Source organism: Dicentrarchus labrax, unplaced genomic scaffold (genome assembly GCF_905237075.1).
Source record: "Dicentrarchus labrax unplaced genomic scaffold, dlabrax2021, whole genome shotgun sequence".
Classification (NCBI taxonomy): Eukaryota; Metazoa; Chordata; class Actinopteri; family Moronidae; genus Dicentrarchus; species Dicentrarchus labrax.
In genome coordinates, this window is record NW_026136718.1 from 2,099,898 (window position 1) to 2,116,583 (window position 16,686).

General features: G+C 43.2%; 1 protein-coding gene across 1 annotated transcript in view; it reads left to right on the plus strand.

Annotated features, from left to right (window-relative positions):
- Positions 1-16,686, plus strand: part of pde4dip (phosphodiesterase 4D interacting protein) — a 94,567-nt gene that overhangs the window by 59,575 nt on the left and 18,306 nt on the right. The window contains exons 10-28 of the mRNA XM_051375727.1: positions 766-903; positions 1,083-1,202; positions 1,452-1,538; positions 1,645-1,860; positions 1,957-2,115; positions 2,811-2,903; positions 3,640-3,777; positions 3,897-4,076; positions 4,272-4,466; positions 4,550-4,804; positions 4,887-5,052; positions 9,120-9,196; positions 9,708-9,874; positions 10,289-10,604; positions 10,688-10,856; positions 11,561-11,677; positions 11,953-12,427; positions 14,377-14,612; positions 15,416-15,464. Of these exons, the coding sequence (XP_051231687.1) occupies positions 766-903; positions 1,083-1,202; positions 1,452-1,538; positions 1,645-1,860; positions 1,957-2,115; positions 2,811-2,903; positions 3,640-3,777; positions 3,897-4,076; positions 4,272-4,466; positions 4,550-4,804; positions 4,887-5,052; positions 9,120-9,196; positions 9,708-9,874; positions 10,289-10,604; positions 10,688-10,856; positions 11,561-11,677; positions 11,953-12,427; positions 14,377-14,612; positions 15,416-15,464 (3,353 nt within the window). The remainder of the gene's footprint in view (positions 1-765; positions 904-1,082; positions 1,203-1,451; positions 1,539-1,644; positions 1,861-1,956; positions 2,116-2,810; positions 2,904-3,639; positions 3,778-3,896; positions 4,077-4,271; positions 4,467-4,549; positions 4,805-4,886; positions 5,053-9,119; positions 9,197-9,707; positions 9,875-10,288; positions 10,605-10,687; positions 10,857-11,560; positions 11,678-11,952; positions 12,428-14,376; positions 14,613-15,415; positions 15,465-16,686) is intronic.

Sequence of the window (16,686 nt, forward strand, 5' to 3'; positions counted from 1 at the left end):
GTTCACGGTACGATTTTCTCCTGATTCTTTTCAACAAAATGAGATTGAAAACAAATAATGACCTAAAGAAAAATATACAATATATATTCTCTTTACTTTTAAATAAAACTAAAGATAAACTGTGAAACTGATAATACGATCCTGTCAGCTACAGAAAACAGCCTCATATCTCTCGTCTGTAATCTTCTTATTTTCTGACTGAGCGAAGCCAAAAATCTGCCACACCTCTGATTTTAAACCTGCAACAAAAGTTCTATGTTAGCTGTGTTTCCTTTCACTGTCCTACAGTTGGACAGTTTTGGGCGGCGGCTGTAGCAGCTGTAGAGTGGAGTGACATCACAGCGTTACACAGATAATAAAAACAAAAACAAGGAAGTCAACAACACGCTGCCGTGGCAACAGCTGCTTACCCAGGAAGTCATCCAGCAGTGAACTGACATCACTTTCCACTTTCGCTCAATCACACACTCAACAGCTGCAGAGAGAACGTTTCCATCTTTCCACCACCGACTGACCTCTGCTGTTATTTTAGATACATAAAAGCTGATGTAATCGTTGTTTTTAATTAGATTTTGATTTGATTACTTATGTAAGCAACAAGTGGCTGTCACAATATACAAGTCTTCAGTTTTATGCCCCGAATAATCAGACTTTACAAACTGTTTGAGCTTTAATATCTTCTATGTTCGTCCAGCTGCTGCCTACAGTGCAGAGCTGCATGTTGCCGTTGTTAGTTGACCTCTGGTGTGTCTGTGTGTCTTTCAGAGGCTGATTGATGAGCAGCAGGGTCAGCTCAGCCAGTACGAGAGCGCTGCAGGTCAGTGTGTCGGTGAGCTGCAGAAGGCCCAGGACCAGGTCCACTCGCTCCAGGCCAAGATCAGAGAGAGCGAGACCAGGAACCAGGTACAAACACAACCCTCCTCCTCCTCCCACCTCCAGACCTACACTTCATCCATCTGAATCTGCTTTCACACAAGCTCTAATGCTAAGCTAATGTTGTATACTGAGGCAACTCTGTGTGTGTGTGTGTGTGTGTGTGTGTGTGTGTGTGTGTGTGTGTGTGTGTGTGTGTGTGTGTGTAGAAGCTGCAGGAGCGCCTCGGTGAGATGGAGTTGGAGCTGCGTTCGGCCCAGGAGGAAGCCCAGCGACAGGAGAGAAACATCCAGAACATCACTGATACCGTGAACTCCAAGGAGGCACAGGTACAGGCAGGCAGACAGGCAGGCAGGCAGACAGACAGACAGACAGACAGACAGACAGACAGGAAGGAAGAGTGAACAAATGAGGGCAGGCAGAAATAAACAGGAAAGAATACATTTAGACAGGAAAACGACAGCAGTGTCAAAACCGAAAATAGACAAAGAATGCACAGTTTCTTTATTAAACAGTGTGTGTGTGTGTGTGTGTGTGTGTGTGTGTGTGTGTGTGTGTGTGTGTCTGTGTGTGTGCAGGCTGCAGAGCTGTATCGGGTGATTGAGGAACAGAATAAGATGCTGTGTTCACTCAAAGAGCTCGCCAACCGCAACCAGCTGCAGCAGCTGCAGGTTCGTCCTCACATCCACTCCCTCCACCAGGATCTCACATCAGAAGTGTTCAACACTGAGCTACGTTTTCCTCCTGTGTCTGTCCCTCTCTGGCTGTTACCTGCAGGTGTCCGGTGCAGAGAGTATTCGAGGTCAGGGTGAGGTCCTGGCTCTGCAGGCGTCTCTCTTCCAGGCTCAGCTGGAGCTGCAGGCCGGTCAGCGGGCGCAGCATCAGGCGGCCAGGACGCAGGAGGACCTGAGCCGAGCCCTGCAGAGGCTGGAGAAAGACCTGCAGGGGGCGCTGCAGCACAGGAGGGACACAGAGAGACACAACCAGGTGAGGGACTCTTTTTCTCTGTGTTCCCTGAGAGATCCCCTCACATCCCGGTTCTTCCTGTTAACGTGTGTGTGGTTGTGTGTGTGTGATGTTCAGGACCTGCAGCTGGCTCTGGAGAAGGCTCGATCATCCCTGCAGGAGAGAGAGGAGCAGCTGAGTGAGCGTGAGAGGGAGAGGCAGAGGCGGGACGAGGAGAGAGAGAAGACCATCAGAAAGCTGAGGACGTCCCTGCTGTCCAAAGAGCAGCTGATAGAGGTCAGAGGTCACTCACACTGTGTACAGTAAACAGCTCCTCCCAGGCTGCACCAGCACTTACAAACACTCACACACAGGAATGTGCACTGCTCATACAAACAGAAACCCCACAGCTGAATGTGGAAGTGCAACAGGCTGACGTCCGTCTGCCAACCGCTGCGAGGACCGGCTGACCTGTAGTGACTCATAGCTCCAGATTATTCTGCAATCTCTCTTAACTTCCTCTAACGTGCTCATTTTTAAACTTATTGTTCCATTAAAGGACTCGACTTTGACAGATGTGTCCACACTGAGCTCCACCCAGGCCCCACCTCACACACACTTCAATTTTATTTCTATAGCAGGACACTCAGGACACTTTCAGTTCCAGCTCCTTATTAAATTATTCATACATCCGACAAATCCCGTCATGAGCAAGCACTTGGCGACAGCGGCAAGGAAGAACTTCCCTTTAAGAGACAGAAACCTCAAGCAGACCTTCAAAACTCCCCCGCTGGGGCGCCTGGTCTCTTCCCCTCTCTCTCTACAGCTGCTATTATCAAATAAAGGCATCCCCCAAAAATAATGTCTAAAGAAACAAACATGGCTCTTGAAGAAGCACAGGCTGACAGTGCGCGCGCACACACACACACACACACACACACACACACACACACACACACACACACACACACACTGACTGTGTTTCCTCTCAGGACTGTGAGCTGCTGGAGGATCCGAAGGAGAAGAGAGACTCTCTGCTTCAGAAACTCCGCCAGCGTATCAAGGAGAGAGACCGAGCTCTGGAGGTAAGTTCTGTATTCAGGGGCGTGTCCAGAGGGGGCGGGGCTAGGCCTGCAGCGGGCTCTGTAGGCTAGCATGTCGGGAAGAGGCGAAACTAATGGCCATTTTCAAAGGGATCCATTGACCTCTGACCTTCCCACGAGTCTCTCCTTTGAAGACACTAATCCCTAATCCCATGAAGTTTTGGGGGCAAAAAAACTGTGGTATAAATGTGTAGTTTCATTTAATTAGTGCCTTTATTGATGAAGATTTAATTTAATTAACCCCTTGTTCAAGAAAGCCTCATTGAGATTAACAATCTGTTTACAACCAAACACATAAATCAAGCTGAAACAATTACTGTTCCATTTCTATTTATTTATTTTAATTGTTGTTTAGAAAAAGGAAGACAATAAATTAAAGAACAGTAACAGACAAACATAATCTGAACAGTTAGAAGAGTGGAAAACTAACAACAACAAGATAATAAAATAAAATAAAAAGTTTATAATTTATACAAAAGGAGAGCATAATCAAAACTAAAGGACTGCAGCTCCATTAGCAGTTAGTCAGTTCTTCATTACTTTAATGAGACTTCATTTTAAATACTTTGGTACAGACTGTGAACGTAGTGAGTGAGTCGCCGTCTGCCGCCGCGTGCTCAGGGATTCCTCAATAAAAGTGTCAGTAAGGAGCTCTCTGAACGGTTAAATTAGATATATAAAACCATTGAATTGATTGATTGAACCTTTGTTCGTGCAGCGAGCGGTGGACGAGAAGTTCCGCTGCGTGGAGGAGAAAGAGGAGGAGGCTCGTCGGCTTCAGCTGCTGCTCAGAGAGAAGGAGAGAGACCTGGAGAGGCAGCGCTGCGTCCTGGCCAACAACGAGGAGACCATCACGGTAAGAACCCACAGATCGCACTTCCGGTCGCTCTCACCGTCACACCTCCACCGCTCACTGACGGCTGTGTGTGTGTGTGTGTGTGTGTGTGTGTGTGTGTGTGTGTGTGTGTGTGTCAGAGCCTCGAGGTGCTGGTGCGAGGGAAGGCTCTGGAGCTGGAGCAGGTGTGCGACGCCTGGAGGAACGTCCAGCGGCAGCAGCAGGACAGCGAAGAGAGACAGAGCCGCATCCTTCGAGAGAGAGACGCCATCATCGGTCAGCTGCAGGCGGCGCTGCACGCTCGCACGCAGGAAGCCCAGGTACACACAGGAAGTGATGTAATATCGGCTGTGATCTGTTCTTCAGCTCTCTTTCACTGTGTCTGCAGCCGTAGTGTAATTGTGATTAAAGGAATATTTCAAAATAAAAGCATACTGTTCACACATTTTTCTTTCAGACTAGTCGAATCTAAATTTAAACGTATTACAGATTATTTATCTGTTTCTTCTCTGTAGGACCTGCGCTGCTCCGTACTGGCTCAGATCCAATCTGCTCCCAGCGACGTCCTGGAGGAGCTGAAGGTCCGCCTCCAGCTCAAAGACCGCCTCTTCCAGGAAGTGCTGGCCGACCGTACACACCAGGCCCAGGAGCACCAGGAGCAGGTGCAGGGTCTGCTCAGAACCATCGGCTCCAGGGACCAGTACATCCAGGTAGAGCAGAGGAGCTGTGTAGAGGTTCTTACAGGTCCAGAATAAAGTCCTGTATGGATAAACTGACAACAATCTCCCTGCAGGACTCCGCGAGCCGCCACGGGGAGGTGATGACCGAGCAGACGGCGAGGCTCCAGGAGCTCCGCAGGCAGCTGAGCTCAGCTGTCGGATCGAGGCCTGATCCTGGAGCGGACCTGGCTGTGGAGCTCCAGGCCGTGCAGGAGGAGCTGCGTCTGGCTCTGAGGAGGGAGAAGGAGAGCCAGGAGCTGAGCTGGAGTCAGGCTACCAGGGTGGACTCCCTCACCAGGACCCTGCATGTGAAGGAGGAGATCATCAGGGTCAGTGTTAGTGTTTCATCCTCTATTAAACCAGCATTTTCTGTTTCTTATTAATGCATGTGTGCGTATATGTGTCCTGCAGGACTTCCAGAGGCAGTTGGTGGAGCCCTCAGGTCTCCCGCTGGTGGAGCGGTTGACCCAGGAGCTTCAGGAGCTGAGGGAGAGCCTGGGGCAGCAGGACGGTCCCCCAGTCAGAGGCCCCATCCCGGGCCGCGACCGGCCCAACAGCAGGCAGCCTGAGTTTGGAGGTGGGCATCAGAGAAGCATGGGACAGTATCTGTAACAGCAGCGGCCGGGGGGGGCCCTTACCGCGGTGTGGGGCTCAGAGTGCAGCGTCCTGCTGCTGGTGGTGGTCTTTGTGCCGGGTGTAAATACTAACTGAACATTTTTGTATTGTAACCAGTGATGGTGACGGACTAACCGAGCCCGCCTGCACGCTTCTAAACACTGAATGGTGTTCTGTTTGATTAATGAGATGTTTAAAACCCCTCAACAAGCAGCAGGATTGTTTTACCTCTTGGCATGGGGTTAAAGGTCCAGTGTGTAACATTACGTCAGAATAGAGCCACTAGATGCCACTGAATCCAACACACTGGTCCTTTAAATGTTCACTCAAACTTAACAAACTTTACATTGTTTGAAAGCAAAAAGCTTCACAGTTCTGTGTGTTTTAAGATCCCACATTCACTGCAGCTGTTACCTGTTTTTTACCAGGAGAACATAGAAAACAAAACAGTGAAAAAAGATCTTAAGAAGGCGAAAGGAACCCTGTTTGTGTGTCAGTGGTTCACTATCATTCTGACTGTAATTGAAAGGCTTAAAGAACAGAAACCATTTTATTTTGTGCACAAACAGCAAGGCTCTTGTTGAGGGGTTGGGTATACTGAAGGAAATATCGACGTACTCTCTGTTAGAGGGCGGTGGAGGTCCTATTCCAAAATACAACCGAAAACAAAATAAAATAAAATACATCAAATAATTCATACATACTAATAATTACTTTACTGATTTTCATCTTAATTCACATTCAATTATTAAAACTGATTCCTGAAAGTCTGAAAATAGCTATAATTATAATTTTTTTAATTCATTTTGTAAATGGAACATGTTTTTTTAATCATTTTGTCATTTTGGAACAATGTTAAAGATGCAGTAGGTAACTTTTATTTAAAAACAAAGTGTCCATTTTTCTATAAAAGTTACTTACTGCAGCTTTAATTCATCTGGCTAATTCAGAAATAGATGGAAAATGTATTTTATTTACTTTTTTGTAAATGTTTCAATGCAGTTTAACCTGAATTTCCTTTCAGCTGCTTCCTCCTCAACATATTTTCTGTTTTGTTTGATACCAAGCATCATTTACTGTGAAATGGTGCTGTAATTGTTCTGTATTTCACCATAATATCTGCTCACGTACACCAGTGATGATATATTCCCTCACGTGTGTGTCAGTGTTTGCACGTCCCGCAGCTTGAATGAGTTTTTGAATGCTGTACACTGTTTGAACTCACGCTTTGTGTTACAATACGAGCACATTCCACGTTGCTTTCATGTGATTATGATCCCGTATACGTAGTTTAATGGATGCTTACATTTATTTAAATGTGAGTTTGCTTCTGCGGTTTTATGAGACTTTATGTGCAATTCAGCAACCGTCAGCTGTGGTTCAATATTAATGAATATGATCATAAAGAGTGTCACACTGGAGCACAGTAAGTATGAATGTTTCTAATTATTGATCTTAAAACTGAAGAAATGTGACTCATTATAGTTATAAACAATCAGATATTATATTTTATTTATACATTTTCAAACATGTAATCGAGCTGTTTAATAAATAAACCTTACGTCATGAATTTATGATTTAAGGTGCTTATCATGGTTCATATTATATTTTTGAAAGAACAACAGATCATAACAGACGTTACTATATCTCATATTTATAAAGTTCAAAATACAAAGAGGAGTGAAACAGACAAACACACACAGTCTTCCCCTTATATTAATTAAACCTGCATAAAATAAATGAATAATAATAATAGTGATGGTAAAAATAAAGTGCCTTGAACGTAGTTACAGTCAGAGTTATCAGTGCATTATGTCAGATGGCAGTTATTTTATTACTTCCTCTATAGACATACTGTATATGATATCAACACATATATGTTCTCACTCAATCACCAAAAACAAACCCTTCACACAGAAACTGAAGTTTTCTCCTCCTTGCTGTGTGGATTTGTGTCCGACTGAAGCCCCAAAAATACACAATAATTATATGAATAACACACTTTACACACATTTGAATGTGAGTTCATCAGCATACAAAATATAAGCATAGGATAAGATACGATAGACTTTATTGATTCCACGCTGGGGAAAGTTTGCTTGTTACAGCAGCTCCAGAAAACAACACATAAAATAAGAAAAAGGCCTCGTTTTCAGTCTGTAAACTCAGAATTCTTTAAAATAAATCCAAATTCACCAAGAAATTAAAGCTTTGTATTGGAAAGACTATATGTATCACACTACAGAGGTTACCAGCCCATACATTGTGATATATTGTAAGCAGGGCAATATACTGTGATTTATATATAAATATATAAACATTGTATTTATAGACTTTTAGGAAAACTATAAAGAACACAAACAGTGATCTGCTCACACAACGGTTGACGGTTTAAACACAAAAATCAATAGTGTTTTTGAGAATTGATAAATATCAAACAACAAAATATATTGCAATATACTGTAAAAAAGAAGATAAAACTTTTCAAGACAACTGTCCTCATTATTATTTTTAATACGTTAAACTCAAACACATTTTTTTAAATAAACTAATAATAATTTAGTTTAGCAAACTATATTTAAAAAAACCATAAAAAAAACTAATAATTTAACATTTTTAATTGCCCTATTTTATTCATTCAAGCACTATAATGAAGGTTTTATAGCTTAACAAGTTTTTCTAAATAAGAAAAGTAAATTACCTCAACAAAAGCTTATAGGTCAGAGTTTTACAGTGTATGTGTATCAATCAGTTCTTATAAGAAATGATTGACTGCTTAAAACATTTTTCAACTCATATTCTTTTTTTATTTAATTAAATAAATTATATAATTAATTAAATCTGGTGGTGAAACATAATTTTATTTTAGCTTAATTTCTTTGCCTAAAATAGTCGAATATACAGTAAATACTGAATAATAAACAATATCTGAATCAGACCTTAATTTAATTAAATGTGTAATTATGGGAATAAAGCTCCTCCTCAGGTTGTTAAAATCCCTCAAACTCACAGAAACAGCTCTGAGGTGTGACTTCACTGTCCTCTACAGCAATGACATGAGACTAAATTCATTCATTCATTCAGTAAATCGGGTTTTTACAACCCTACATACAGCTCATTGTTCATTTCCTCAGCGCAGATTACCCACAATCCTCTGTTTAAACATCTTAATCTTTATAAATCCCGTCCCTTTCAGCAGTTTCAGTTTGTCTCTTATTGTGCACAGAGAAGTTTACAACAATAAAGTGCAGTTAATGACACATAGTGACCATCATACAGTGAACTATACGAGCTGTTTATATGAGCCTACAGTTAAAGACTAATATGGGATAATGAAGACTGAACAATGTGAGCAGCTCTTCCAGAAACAACCCGATGTGTATTCAGTGTGGACAGTGGACAGTGGACAATGTGGACAGTGTGACAATGTGGACAATGTGACAGTGTGACAGTGGACAGTGTGGACAGTGGACAGTGGACAGTGGACAGTGTGGACAGTGGGACAGTGGACAGTGGACAGTGGGACAGTGTGACAGTGGGCAGTGGGCAGTGTGGACAGTGGGACAGTGGGACAGTGGGACAGTGTGAACAGTGGGCAGTGTGGACAGTAGACAGTGGGACAGTGTGACAGTGGACAGTGGACAGTGGGCAGTGTGGACAGTAGACAGTGGGACAGTGGACAGTGGGGCAGTGGACAGTGGGCAGTGTGGACAGTGGACAGTGGACAGTCTGACAGTGGACAGTGGACAGTGTGACAGTGGACAGTGGGCCAGTGGACAGTGTGACAGTGGACAGTGGGCAGTGTGGACAGTGTGACAGTGGACAGTGGGACAATGTGACAGTGGGCAGTGGACAGTGGACAGTGTGGACAGTGTGACAGTGGGACAGTGGGACAGTGGGACAGTGTGGACAGTGGGACAGTGGACAGTGGACAGTGGACAGTGTGACGGTTGCTGAACTGCACTCAGGAAACAGAAACGTAAAAGAAGTTCTCATCATGACACAGATCTAATTGTTTGTTTTTTTCAGAACTGAGCTCGGAGGACGAAGACGAGGACGATCTGAACAGCGAGTACACTGAGAGCGTTGATGAAGATGAGTCCAAGGTACGAACACGTCTGAAGCTCAGAGTTCAACTACTGAAGCTGTTTTATTAATAGAAACAGGTCTTCTGGGTTTATAATGTGGAGTTTGAATCCAGTAGAGAGCTTTAATAGTTCTTTAATAGGTGATTTTAATAGTTTTATACCCTTAAATCACAATACAATCTATATATCTGTGTTCTCTGGTAGCCTTGTTGTATACTTTTATTCTGAAAATTCTGATGATTTATCTATTTTTGGAGTTTATATTTAGAGTTTCAGGTTGATTTGTCTGAATAGGATTGAATGGAGTATATTTGAATTATATTTAAATTCCCTCTAAAAGAGTTCTTGGTGCAACATTTCAAACTAAATGAAGGCAGGAGACAGATTGTCTTCATAAGAATGCATTCAGTAACAGAACTTTAGTTTTACTTCACTTTGTATAGAAAGTTACACTTCTCGGGCTCATTACTAAAACTTCAGGCACACTGTCTGTCTGTCTGTCTGTCTGTCTGTCTGTCTGTGTGAACAGGGCTCTGGAGGAACAGGAAAGGCTCCGTCCCAGGATCTGTTATTCGAAGGTCAGGGACTGATGGAGGTCAAACAGCTGGTGGAGCAGAAGAGGGCGGTGGAGAGAGAGCTGGGAGAGCTGAAGGCTCAGCTGGAGAAGGCCGGCTTCTCCTCTCTGTCACAGATGAGGTAGGACGGTCACTTAAAGGAGAAAGCCGTGGTCACGTTTTATATTTCAATCAGTGGAAACTACTCCTGTGATCAACCTTTGCTATCACAGGAAACTCACAAACTGACTTATCTTCAAAATGTGGTTGTCTTTGCGATAAAGATTAGCTTAGCACGTAGCATATCTCAGCACAGGAAAGGAGGAAGTTGACGAGGTTCGCTCAAATGTTATTGGAGCGCTTGGCAAAAGGGGCGGGGCTTAGGAAGGGAGGAGCCACAGACAGGAAGTGAAAGTATTGAGAGACGAGCTAACGTGTGTTGACAATAAGAAGAACACAGAATAACCGGAAACGTCTCCATTAAACTTAAAGATGCATGACGCAGTTGTTGGTCCACTAGAGGGCAGCAGGTCATTAATGCCCGTCTGTTTTAAAGGAAAGCTCTGTTCAGCCTGCGAGCGGAGAACGGAGATTTAAAGCTTCAGCTGACTGAAGGGCTGCAGCCCGGCGGGAAACAGAGCGAGGGACAGAAGGTGCTAGACGGCGAAGAGGAGGAGGAGGAGGAGGAGGAGGAGGAGGAGCTGGATGTGACCATAGAAGGGGTGGAGGAGGAAGAAGAGGATATCTCTGAGCTGTGGGACGCCTGGGACGGCGAGCTGACTCTGTCACAGACCAACATCCAGATGAGTGACGAGAGGAAGAAGACAGCCAACAGGCCTGAGACGCTGCGCCTCGTCCCCAGCTCCTCACAGGTAGAGGACCCCCCCCCCGCAGAGATAGTAGCTCTATATAACAATAAAACCATCCTAAAAAACAGTTTCTTTATTCCTTCCAGGTCGGTACAGATGGCGAGGCGTCGGCCGGCCAGCAGCAGGGCGCCGTGATGAGCGAGAAGACGGTGCGTCTGCAGCAGAAGAGCCAGGAGCTGAGGGAGAGACTGATGGTGTCTGAAGCCACAGTGCAGGCTCAGGCCGAGCAGCTCAAAGACTACAGAGAGCTGCTCAGTGAGTGCGCACGCCCACCGACACACAACCAATATCCTCAAATAGAATCACATTGTCATTGTCATCTGCCAGTGGGGTCGGACAATGTTATCGAGACACTGAAAGACTGTCATCGGCCTTAAAACTGGGGAAAATGCCAAAAGTGTTATTAAAATAAGTATTTTTGTCTCTTTATTGAGCTGAATTTAAGAATTTGTACCTTTTTAATCTAAGAGTCATAACTAGCAAAACTTACAATAAGACACATTTTCTTCAAACAGCATCATAACAATAAGTGACTTTGTGTTAAATGAACCAGAAACATTCTTATTTTTATCATTATTAAAATAATGAAAACCTAAACAGCTGCTTATCTCCAACACTGGGAAACTGAGTTTGTGTGAGTGCTCTTACTCTGAAAATAAGGACAATAATCTGGTTCCTCTGCTGGGATATTATGCAACCGTTGATGTTCCTGGTTAAATCCACCTCAATATTAGCTGGAATATCTTATTAAGACACAGATAGATTTTCTTAAAACCAGATTCTGATGCAGAACATGCTTGATAAGATTATTTTATTGACAAAAATAAGACTCATTCCCCAGAAACAAGACTGTGTTACTTTATTCAGATTGTATATAAAGTGTTATATGTCTCAATAATGTCTAAATAATCTGTAATCTGTTTTCAACACTGGAGTAAAGCTCATTCTTGTCTCTGCAGCGGAGACCTCCGTGCAGCAGGACAGTAAGCAGATCCAGGTGGACCTGCAGGACCTGGGCTACGAGACCTGCGGCCGCAGCGAGAACGAGGCCGAGAGGGAAGACACCAGCAGCCCGGGTACGTCTGAGGGCTGAATGACACAAAGACAGTGAAAACAACTAAACACTGTACTAATGTTCAATATCAGTCTGTTTCCTGTTGTTGTAATAACATCTTAAAACCACCAGAGGGAAGCAAAGTCCTCACATTCCCTCAGCACTACATTATAAAATGTCTCTGCACAATGACAGTACTTCAGATGATCACTTTTCTTTCTGTATCTATATTCTAACAGTCCAGAATATGTGTGCACAACCCTTATAAAGATCTGACATGAATGTGTCCCCTCACAGAGTTTGATGACCTGGAGATGTGTACGTCTCTGGACTGTGGTTCCCAGTGGTGGCCCGCCAACAGCAGCAGCAGCAGCTCCACCTTCACTAAAACCACCGCCGCCACCCAGAGCGATGGAGACGAGTCGTCCCTGCAGCGCCTCGTCGAGGACCTTCGCTCCCAGCTGTCCCGCTCTCAGGCTGTGATCCGCGGCCTCCAGAGCCGGCTCCGCTCCCTCTCAACATCCAGCGACTGCACGCCCTCCACGCCCCGCAAGGTCAACTGGTCCTTCCAGGCTTCACCCTCCCAGAGCGGGGCGGAGGACGACGAGGGCTGGCAGTCATCCGACGGAGGGCCCCTGGCTTCCCCCCGGCACCCTCACCCAGACAAGGGCCTGCAGGCTCTGGTGTCCCGTGTGGACGCACTGGAGGACCAGCTGAGGAAGGGAGGCAAAAAGTCTGTCAGTGAGGACGGAAAGTCTGCCACCTGGCCGGGGTGAGCGACAGGAGATACACAGACATATATGTACATATATAAATACACAGACATATATGTACATATATAAATACACAGACATATATGTACATATATAAATATACAGACATATATGTACATATATAAATACACAGACATATATGTACATATATAAATACACAGACATATATGTACATATATAAATACACAGACATATATGTACATATATAAATACACAGACATATATGTACATATATAAATACACAGACATAGAGCAGAGAATAAGTTCCATCTTTATATAGAAACACAACTAAAAAATAAAACAAATGTTAAGACAAAAAGTTCAAATTCTAAATAACTTAATAATAAAGTTAATTATTAAATAATTAATACATTAGCAGTAAATCTGATTCATTGTGGTGTTTCATTGCACTTCCTGGACATTGTTTCACAATAAAAGCCAACCAGAAAAAGGAGGGATTGAGAAACATCTGTACCGGAAGGGTTCAGTTTCATTGAACAAAAATATGTGGAAGCGATCAGAAATAATAAATGAATGAAAACATTAATTCTGCTATAAAAGAGAAAGTGATTTCAGCAGAACAAAGCTATTATAGTTAAATAAAACAAACCTGAAAACAAGGTGTGAAAACATTTTAGTGAATCTTTGTCTTTGTCAGTTTGGTCCAATTTGTCAACACAAGAAGTATAAGGAGGCAAATACTCCCCATATTGTAATAAATAAACTAAAACTAAACTTTTTAAAAATGGAAAAAATCTGAAAACACATCAGTCTGGAAACTAAACTGAAATAAAAACTATTGAAAACTATAAAACTATAATAATTGTGCGGAAGAGTGGTCACAAGACTGTTATTGCATTAATGGAAACTTTATTTATTTCTTTATTTATTTATTTATTTATCAAAGCAAAACTTTGAGGAAAACAAGGAGACGTCTAAAATACTAAAATATGATAAAAAGCTTCTAAAACAGGAGAAATAAGTGTTTCTCTTTGCATTTGAAATAAAGATTTGACAGTATATCCATATAAAAGCAGTGGTGTGCTGCTCTGATTCAGATAAAGTGAAGGAGGACTGTACAGTGCAGATGTGTGATCCATTAATCACTGCAGGCATTAAACGTGGCGTCAGTCTCCGTCAGTGTCACTCTGTGGTAATCAAGCGTAGCCGCAGATGTTTCTGTGTAAACTCAGCTGACCTGACAGTCAGCAGGGGATTAACTAACACGAGGTCGGGAACACGCTGTCCCGTTTGCCATGTGTGACCAGACTGTAGCTGCAGTGGAGCTTCAGCGCCGTCATTCAGTGGCTGATTACTGTTACAGACCCCGTGTGGAGTCCTGAGCCCAGCATTCATCGGCAGTGCCCACCGAGTGTGTGTTTAGTGGTTTTATATTAGAAATTCAGTTTCCACTGGAGGTCACACTAGAGCACGAACATCTCAGACCAAAACAATGAGACAGAAAGCAGCTGAAACTCACCAAAACTGCAGACAACAACTAATAATACTCATGGAAAGGGCCGCAGCGTAATCTAACACTAATCCTTGGGTTAAAATACACCCATTAAAGTCCACTAACAGTAGTTGTTTGTTCCACTGACAGACTCAGGTTGTTATTGTCAGTGTCTGACAGCATTATGGAAAGGATCCCTACAGAGATAGACCTTTAGTTTAACCACAAACAGCCGTAATATCACTATCACTCTCCACCAGACTCCAGAGACAGAAACACTCATTTTACCTTCAGATCATCGTAACTTCATTAAAGTGAACAGAAACAGAATAAAACTCATTAAAAGCGTCTCTGTTAGTGTTTCCAACAATCACCAACTCTGGTTTGGTGGAATTAAATCCTTGAATAAATAAAAGGGGTCCATCCATTTGAAAGGTTCACAGATCTTCGTGGCGACTTTATTTAACACTAATTTGTGTTTTTGTCTCTTTGTAGTAAATTCGACACTCTGATCCAGACTCAGGCCAGAGAGCTGTCTCACCTCCGCCAGCGGCTGAGGGAGGGTCGGGGGGTGTGCAACATCCTCACCCAGCACCTGGGAGACACCACCAAGGCCTTCGAGGAGCTGCTGAGGGCCAACGACATCGACTACTACATGGGCCAGAGCTTCCGGGACCAGCTGGCTCAGAGCGGCGCTCTGGCACAGCGAGTCTGCGCCAAGATCAGCGGACGTGAGTCGTCCCCTCAGTGTTCCTACGGCGTGATGTTTGAATGAAGTTTGAATGATGTTTGAATGATGTTTGAATGATGATTGACACTCGAAGGATGTTTTCACAGTCAGCTGCTGAAAGTGGAATTATCATTTAGATTAAAAATTTGTTTTTTAAATGACTTTTTAAGGACTTTAGTGTGGAAATTATAATATTAGTTTAAAATTTTGATTGCCTATTAAATATTTATAATTGTTAAAAAATAAATAAATGAATAACAAAGGCGGATAATTGTGGAAAAACTAATCTATGATCAATATTCACATTATTTAATTAAACCCTTCATCAGGAAATCCTCATTGAGATTAAAATGATGTTATTTAAATGATTTTTTTAAGGATTTTATTGTGGAAATTATACTGGGTATTTTCCAGTAAAACGTATCAAACACATATTATTGTGAGGCCTTCTTCATTTTAAAGGGTGTAAGAAGAATAGATTTCATTCATTTCTAACTAAAACGTGAAGTGAAATTGTTAAAGTTTAGATTATTATTGAGATACAAACTTACTTACTTAGTATAAATGTTGAATTTGTCAAAAAAGAAGTTTGTATGATTGTTAAAAAAGATTTGAATTGAATATAATGTGAAATATCCTTAAAATAGATCCCTTAAACAAAGAAGGTCGGGAACCACTGGTCGTAACACATGGATCTTTAACTTCATTATTTACCAACATACGGAGTCTCAGACTGTCTGATTGATTTGAAGTGTAACTGAGTGTAAAGAGTTAATCACATTAATGCTCTTTCTCTTCCAACAGGAGATCACCCCGAAGATCCAGATGAGAAGACAGAGCTGCTCGCCATCCGGTCAGTGTGTGTGTGTGTGTGTGTGTGTGTGTGTGTGTGTGTGTGTGTGTGTGTGTGTGTGTGTGTGCGTGCAGGCTCTGTGTCGGTCGGTCAGTGGAAAGTATCGCTGCGTGACTCTCGGGCTCCTCGGGGCAGAACAATCAGATGCTCGCTCTATAATGAGCGATGATCTCACTTGATGATTGATGACAGAGCTAATTGGGTAATTATTAATGGGGGGAGGGGGGATGGGGGGGCTGGATGGATGTGTAACTACCACAAGGGCACAGATAAACTCTCTGAATCTATTTCCTTATGGTTCTTACTGATCTTACTTTAAAACCACCACATATTAACACCGTCTGAACAGTGGCTACTCATTTACTAGCAGTCAGCATTCAAACAGTGTGTCAGCTCTTATTTCCCGCCACTGGTTGCAGCTGGCCGGGCCGTCTCGTTTGGGCCCGCCGGCGTCAGGGAAGCTGCTCTGACGTCACATTGCTGCGGGGGCAGAGCCGCGGCCGCCCTCCACCACCAAACATTCATCCAAACTATACAACTCATTAGTTTCTTGCCGGGGAGCCGTGGCCGGCGGGGGACAGCTGACGTCCGAGCGAGGACCTTAACTGTCCGGTCGATTGGTCGGCTAATTAGGCGGACGGCAAAAAAGAGGAAGAGAGGGATGATGAGGGGACGAAAGAAGAGAGAAACAAAAGGGCAGCACAAGTGACATCAGGACAAACGGTTATACAAGAGGAACAAAAAAGTTTAAAGTTGTGCTGTAGATTCTTTATTTATTCCAATAACAGTGTGCTGCTTTAACAGGAGAGGAGCTAAAGGGTTGGCTACAGGAATGATGTCGTGCAGCCTTTAAATTTCCACTAATTAATATCTTTATACTTGTAATAAATCAGATTGCCATGTGTAATGTGAAAGGTGCTGTTCATAGTGACAAACCCAACCAACTGAGCACTTTCACGGAGCCTTTTAGCCTCTTTTAGCTGCTGGTTTTGGTTTTGTGGGAATTGGACTTACGTTGCAGTGGGATGATCATGTTGCTCTGTGTCTCATGGACGAGTAATGAGTAAACTTTTTGGCACAATTACTTTTTAAGGTGATTGTATATCGGGGCTGTGGGAACCATATTATTTACCATACCATACCACATTTTACCTCGCCTAGGCATGACAGTGCAACACGTACTTGTGCTTTCAAAATAAAGTGCAGTTTGGTTAGGTTCAGG